The 6901-nt window shown below is 37.3% G+C and overlaps 1 protein-coding gene across 1 annotated transcript; it reads left to right on the top strand.

Annotated features, from left to right (window-relative positions):
• The first annotated feature begins 1616 nt into the window (after window positions 1-1616).
• LOC128645305 (tubulin alpha-1A chain-like) lies at window positions 1617-6659 on the top strand. The gene is made up of 4 exons (XM_053698181.1): window positions 1617-1706; window positions 2707-2929; window positions 3743-3891; window positions 5596-6659. The coding sequence occupies exons 1-4, from the start codon at window positions 1704-1706 to the stop codon at window positions 6577-6579; spliced, it is 1359 nt and encodes a 452-aa protein (XP_053554156.1). The 5' UTR covers window positions 1617-1703; the 3' UTR covers window positions 6580-6659.
• The last annotated feature ends 242 nt before the right edge of the window (window positions 6660-6901 follow it).

The following is a 6901-nucleotide window of genomic DNA, read 5'->3' as shown; positions in this document are numbered from 1 at the left end:
AGTAACCCCAGTAGGACCTTTTATGATGCAGTGGCAATGGCTGGATGCCGAGTTAGGGCTTTGCATTCAGTGCTGCACAGTTCACATCTAAAACAGCACATGGCAATAGCTTGGCATGTCACATGACACTGGCACGGTCTGGCACAGTTTTTAAAAAATATATATAAGCAGAGTAATTTTGACTGTGACAGTATGAGGACTGAATGTGTGTGTTCCCCATGTCACATCAGCAGTCTGGTATGAACCATTTTTTTTTAGGACTCTTGGGCCCCTCAACAGAAGCTGGGCCCTGGGCAGCTGCCTCTTTTGCCCTGTGTTAAAGATGGCCCTGAATGCCCATACAAATGCCCCTTTTAGGGGCAATGGGTAGTTTAGTTTTTTGTGTTAGTTTTTTTTTATTTTGGGGGGTTTGGTGGCTGGGTTTTTTTTACTGTTAGGGGGATTTAGTATTTTTTAGAGGTAAAAGAGCTGTTTTAATTAGGGCAATGCACTACAAAAGACCCTTTTAAGGGCTATTGGTAGTTTAGTATTAGATTAGGCTGTGTTTTTATTTTGGGGGATATTAGTATAGGTTTAATTATTTTTTTTGGATGATACCTTTGGTGTTTTCTGTATTTTTTTATTTTTTGTAACTTTAGCTTGGGGGTTTGTAGTTTTTAAACATAGAATGCCCTCTGGACAGACTTATCGCCTAGTTTATTAATATAACCGTGTTGGTTATGCAAAACTGGGCAATGGGTAATAAAGGGATTATCTATCCTTTTTAAACATTAAAAATGTTTAACTTTACTGTCCCTTCAAACAAAAATGATTCAGATGATGACAGGGACAATTATTTGTCACAGTAAGTAATGATTGTTTGTCCCAGTACAATCCAATAGAAATACTACTGAGAATTTGGGATCTATGTAGTTGTATGTTTGACATATTTTGGTTGAAAAGTCACTAGTCAGGAAATGTATAATTATATTTCCAAAATACTTACATAAGCCATACTTATAACAGTTTAGTAAACTTACATTTATCAGAATTAGATTCCTAGTCACTTTTTACATTGGCTAGATTGTATTTTAGTGCTGCTTTATAGCACTTTCAAAATTGCTGTTTTCTTTTTCTTTTTCTTATTATTTTTACAATTTCTCTTAATACTGCACTTCACTTTATTGTCTATCATGGTGTCTGCAGCACTTTAGTTATTCCATAACTGTCATTTATATCACAATATCCCCATTTTTCATTCAGTTAAGTTTTCCCTCATTATTTGCCTATTTCCCTCTCATTTGTTTTTCTCCTCATTGCTTTGCCATATTTCCCTAGCCTAATCCTTCCATTTTTGTATTTCAGTTTTCTATTCTAATCTCCTTCCCTCTATTTACTCTTCTTTCCCTCCTTTGTGTGCTTGTTGTGACTGTTGGTTTTCTACCCTTAGGTCGCATGAAGCGTTTGTCCCACACTACCAGCTTACAGTTGTGTTGTGCTGTGTGTGTGCCGAGTGCAACCAGGGGGAGGGGCTATGCCCCGCAGTCAGCCCAGCTCTGTTTGAGTTGCTACAGGCTCCCTCCCTCCTCCCTCTTGTTGCTAAGGACGCGCCTGATCAGCTCCTTATAAATAGGGGACACGAACAGAGTCAGAGGATGATATTAGAACTCCAGTCTCCGAGACCATAACTTATCGGAACCAGGAGTAAAACTAAGAGCAACAACATGGTAAGTATGTCCCTGCAACTGTCTGTGTTGTGGCAACTAGTGCAGAGTTCACTGTCACTCTATTAGAATCTAATATATTCTATGTGTGGCGGGTGCCCACTCTGTGGTGGTCATGTGTACCAGAGGTTGGCTGCTATTGCTCTGTTTGTACCTGAAGCTAACTACCTAATGTGTGTCTGCCATGCTCTCACTGCCAGTCTCTCCTTTGGGTCAATGTGTCTCTCTTCTATTCTGAATGCACAAGGACTACATGAGATCTGCACTAGTATCTGCCACATAAACTTTGTTAGCCAGGAGTTCAGGGGACAATTTCCCTAGTTTCCACTGTTTCTTTGCCGTTTTGTCTGCCTTTTTACTACAGCTGACTTATATCCCAATTATTTAGTGCATAGGCTCCAATGGCATAGGAATTGTTAAGGAGAGGTTCATCTAATAACAGTGGAGAGGCTTTCATTAAATCGTACCCTGTGTATGTCACTCTCTGCTATTGTATCTATACCTTTTCTGTATCTGTCCTAGACTCACTGTCAGGTTGTGTTGTCCATTCTTCTGTACAAGATGTGAAATTGTCACAATCTACTCTTTCTAAACCTGGAGCTGTGTTTCACTCTCAGTGTTACTGTGAGTCATTGCATAACCTCTGTGTTGTTTTTTTACATTTTAATTAGATTTTTGTGTTCTTATTCATCTACATAAACACATATTTATACATTTTAATTTTCTTTCCTTTGATTGCATGCACTTGTTCTTTTTTTAACTCATGTATTAAAGTAAACTATATAGCTTGTATAAGTTATAAAGTTAAATATTGATTGGTTTTATTTATTTATTACCACATTAGGAGCATTTCTGACATTCTAACACATCTAGCACATCTGACATGTCTAATTTACATCACTATTTCAAATAATGTGTCTCTGAGATGTATACTAATTATTTTAATTGTCGTCTCCCAAATATATTAGCACTCACGGCATTTCCAAATAATGTTTTTTCACAGAGGGAGTGCATCTCAGTCCACGTTGGTCAGGCAGGAGTGCAGATTGGCAATGCATGCTGGGAGCTGTACTGCTTGGAACATGGTATCCAGCCAGATGGTCAGATGCCCAGTGACAAAACCATTGGTGGTGGTGATGATTCCTTCAATACATTCTTCAGTGAGACTGGAGCTGGCAAACATGTTCCTCGTGCTGTGTTTGTGGACCTGGAACCCACTGTGATTGGTGAGTATTACATGTACCCTGATCCAGCACATAATAAATATCCTCAGCTGCAGGTAGTAACTGATCAGCTAAAATGGAACAAAGTAAAGATAAAAGAGAAATCTTAAATGTAAAAGTCCTTATGTAATTCTGAAAAGCTGTGATTGATGAATATAAATGATCAGATATAGTTAGTATATTTTGGAAGAAATTAAAGGGATAGTCTAGTCACAATTAAACTTTCATGATTCGGATAGAGCATGCAATTTTAAGCAACTTTCTAATTTACTCCTATTATCAATTTTTACTAATTCTCTTGGTATCTTTATTTGAAAAAGCTGCAATGTAAGTTTAGGAGCCGGATCATTTTAAGTTCAGCACCTGGGTAGCACTTGCTGATTGGTGTAGCCACCAATCAGTATGCGCTACCCATGGTGCTAAATCAAAGATGGGCTGGCTCCTAAGCTTACATTACAGCTTTTTCAAATAAAGATACCAAGAGAACTAAGAAAATTTGATAATAGGATAATAAAATTGATAATAGGAGTAAATTAGTTGCTTAAAACTACATGCTCCATCTGAAACATCAAAGTTTAATTTTTACTAGACTATCCCTTTATGTAAACCTCTGACAACATCAGTGCTAAGCTAGATGAGCAGGAAGCTAAAGATTGTTTTGTTTTTTTTAATCAATCTTCATATATTCATTTCATTATCATTAACTTTGTCAAGATATTTAAGTAAAAAGTGCATTTTAATGGGAAACATCTCATGTCTCACTTCACTAACATTCTGAAGCTTTGGGTATTAATAAATAATACATTTCGCCTATAGATGAGGTGCGCACGGGAACCTACAGGCAGCTTTTTCACCCTGAGCAGCTTATCACAGGCAAGGAAGATGCTGCTAATAACTATGCCCGTGGGCATTACACTATCGGCAAGGAGGTGATTGACTTGGTACTGGATAGGATACGCAAGCTGGTAAGTTCCTTTCTGCATAGCCAAAATACAAACACTGATGTCCTAGGAATAATATCATTTACTTAGAGTTTTCTAGTATCTAATAAATACATATTCCTTCACACTTTACTTTATACATCTGGTTACTGACACCGTTACAGATATTAGATAAATGTGATAAAATGTTTTGTAGCACTGCCTTAATTTCTATCCCATATTTCTGTTTCTACTTCAGTAAAATAATCCCTCATTGCCTCATCTTTTTTTTCAATTTCATCATCACATGGGCTTCTGTATTTTTCTCTCTGTAGTGCTATGTTGTTAAAGGGGCAGTCAAAATTAAGTTTTCCTGATTAGGATATAGCATGCAATTAAAATAAATCCAATTTACTTCTATTATGTAATTTTCTTTATCCTCTTGGTATCCTTTGTTGAAAATTAAACCTAGGTAAGCTCATAGGAGCTCAGGAGTGTGCACGCGTCTTTAGCACTGTTTACAGCAGAAGTGTTTGCAACAGTGTATAGCATTGCTACAATCATTGTTGCAAACATTGCTGCCATCATGTGCTAAAGCCATGTAGACACTTCTGAACCTAGCTAGGTTTACTTTAAAAAAAAAATATACATAGATTTTTTATTTATTCCATGCTCTATCTGAAACATGAAAGTTACATTTTGGATTTACTGTTCCTTTAAAGTGATGGTAAAGTAATCTTTAAAATATAATGTGACTTTCATTCATCAATTTATATCTAATTATCTAATTATTAGTGAACACCTTTTAAAATGATTACATTTTTTACGCCGTTCCTCCGCCCGGCTTTTTTCTCATTAATCATTTTAAAAGGTATTCACTAATCATAAGATAATTAGATATAAATTAAAGAATGAAAGTCCCATTATATTTTAAAGATTAGTTGAATGCAGCATTGTAAATTTGCATACTTAATATCACTTTAAGTACAATTCTCTGAAACAACTGTTAGCTTTAGGAAACTTAGCAACAGCCAAATAATATTTCACATAAAAAGTTAAATTAAAGATAATGAAGTAAAAAAAAATGTTTCAAATGTACAAGAAGGAATGCTATTAAACTTGCTAAACCGTTTTCCACTGAAAGGTTAAATTTAAGCGTTTTAACTTGATTTTAAACTAACAGGAATTACATATTTGTGCACAACTTACAACTAGTATTAGTTGCTCACCGAAATCTGTTTGTTTATAGGAACTTGTCTCCAAAATCATAACTAAAACATTTCACTTGTAACTATTAGATGTAACAAAAACACAAATGATTTTAAAGGACTAGTAAATACCGTAGATATGAATAATCAACAAATGCATGATAAAAAGACAATGCAATAGCACTTAGTCTGAACTTCAAAGGAGTCATTTTTTACTGACAAATTTAAAAGTTATGTCTATTTCCACTCCCCCTGTATCATGTGATAGCCATCAACCAATCACAAATACATTTATGTATATTCTGTGAATTCTTCAACATGCTCAGTAGAGCTAGTGACTCAAAAAGTGTCAATTTTCACCTGAGTGTCCCTTTAATGTTCTTTCAGTGACAAAGAAAATAAAGGTTCAGGCTAGCAAGTAGTTACTATCTGCCATTTTTAATGCAATTATTAAATGGATGAGCTTAACTGGATTGCAAAATAAAGAAATCTTCATAATTATACATCTTTCTAATTTTCTGTTTTGTATCTTCCCTCTCAGGCAGATCAGTGCACAGGACTCCAGGGCTTCCTCATCTTCCACAGCTTTGGAGGTGGCACTGGCTCAGGATTCACTTCTCTGCTAATGGAGCGTCTGTCTGTTGATTATGGCAAGAAATCAAAGTTGGAATTTGCCATCTATCCAGCTCCTCAGATATCCACAGCTGTTGTTGAACCATACAACGCCATCCTCACCACCCACACCACACTGGAGCACTCAGACTGTGCCTTTATGGTGGACAATGAGGCTATTTATGATATCTGCCGCAGGAACCTAGATATTGAGCGCCCAACCTACACTAACCTAAATCGTCTCATTGGTCAGATTGTCTCCTCTATCACAGCTTCCCTCAGATTTGATGGTGCTCTGAATGTAGATCTGACTGAGTTCCAGACCAACCTGGTGCCCTACCCACGTATTCACTTCCCTCTGGCCACCTACGCTCCTGTTATCTCTGCAGAGAAAGCCTATCACGAGCAACTGTCTGTATCTGAGATCACCAATGCTTGCTTTGAGCCTGCCAACCAAATGGTGAAATGTGACCCTCGGCATGGTAAATATATGGCATGCTGTCTGCTGTACCGTGGTGATGTGGTGCCCAAAGACGTTAATGCCGCCATTGCCACCATCAAGACCAAGCGCACCATCCAGTTTGTAGACTGGTGTCCAACTGGTTTCAAGGTTGGCATCAACTACCAGCCTCCCACTGTGGTTCCAGGAGGGGACCTAGCTAAGGTGCAGCGTGCTGTGTGCATGTTGAGCAATACCACAGCCATTGCTGAGGCCTGGGCTCGACTGGACCACAAGTTTGATTTGATGTACGCTAAGCGTGCCTTTGTGCACTGGTATGTGGGAGAGGGGATGGAGGAAGGAGAGTTCTCTGAGGCCCGTGAAGACATGGCTGCCCTGGAGAAGGATTATGAAGAGGTTGGCACTGACAGTGTGGAGGGCGAGGGAGAAGGAGAGGAGGGAGAGGAGTATTAAGAGAAGAAGAAAACTTAAGAAAATATTTTTTTTATTTATGCTGGCATATATTTTAAATAAAAAAAAAAATAATCTTTGAATATCTTTGTCTGCTGTTATATTTTTATTATATAGATGCATAAAATGTACCAATATATTTATTTAAAAGAAAAACAAAAAAACATAGTTCTGGTGCTCAAAACATCTGCCCTCTTGGTCAAAGTCAAAACACACAGCTTCCTTTAAAATATAGTAATTCCAATTCACTTTTATCAAGGTAGGACATCTTAGAGTGCATAAATTCCTCAAACTATAAAACATTAGCAAGAGCTTAGTATGTGCA

The sequence above is a fragment of the Bombina bombina genome, chromosome 1 (genome assembly GCF_027579735.1).
Source record: "Bombina bombina isolate aBomBom1 chromosome 1, aBomBom1.pri, whole genome shotgun sequence".
NCBI classification, from domain to species: Eukaryota; Metazoa; Chordata; class Amphibia; order Anura; family Bombinatoridae; genus Bombina; species Bombina bombina.
Note: the sequence above shows the minus strand (reverse complement) of the source record. Positions and strands in the feature narration are given on the sequence as shown.

What these genes read in the sequence shown, in the direction of transcription:
- LOC128645305 (XM_053698181.1), top strand. An exon ending in CCTGGAACCCACTGTGATTG is followed by an intron (nt 2,930 to 3,742) that starts GTGAGTATTACA and finishes TTTCGCCTATAG; the next exon opens with ATGAGGTGCGCACGGGAACC. An exon ending in TGGATAGGATACGCAAGCTG is followed by an intron (nt 3,892 to 5,595) that starts GTAAGTTCCTTT and finishes CTTCCCTCTCAG; the next exon opens with GCAGATCAGTGCACAGGACT.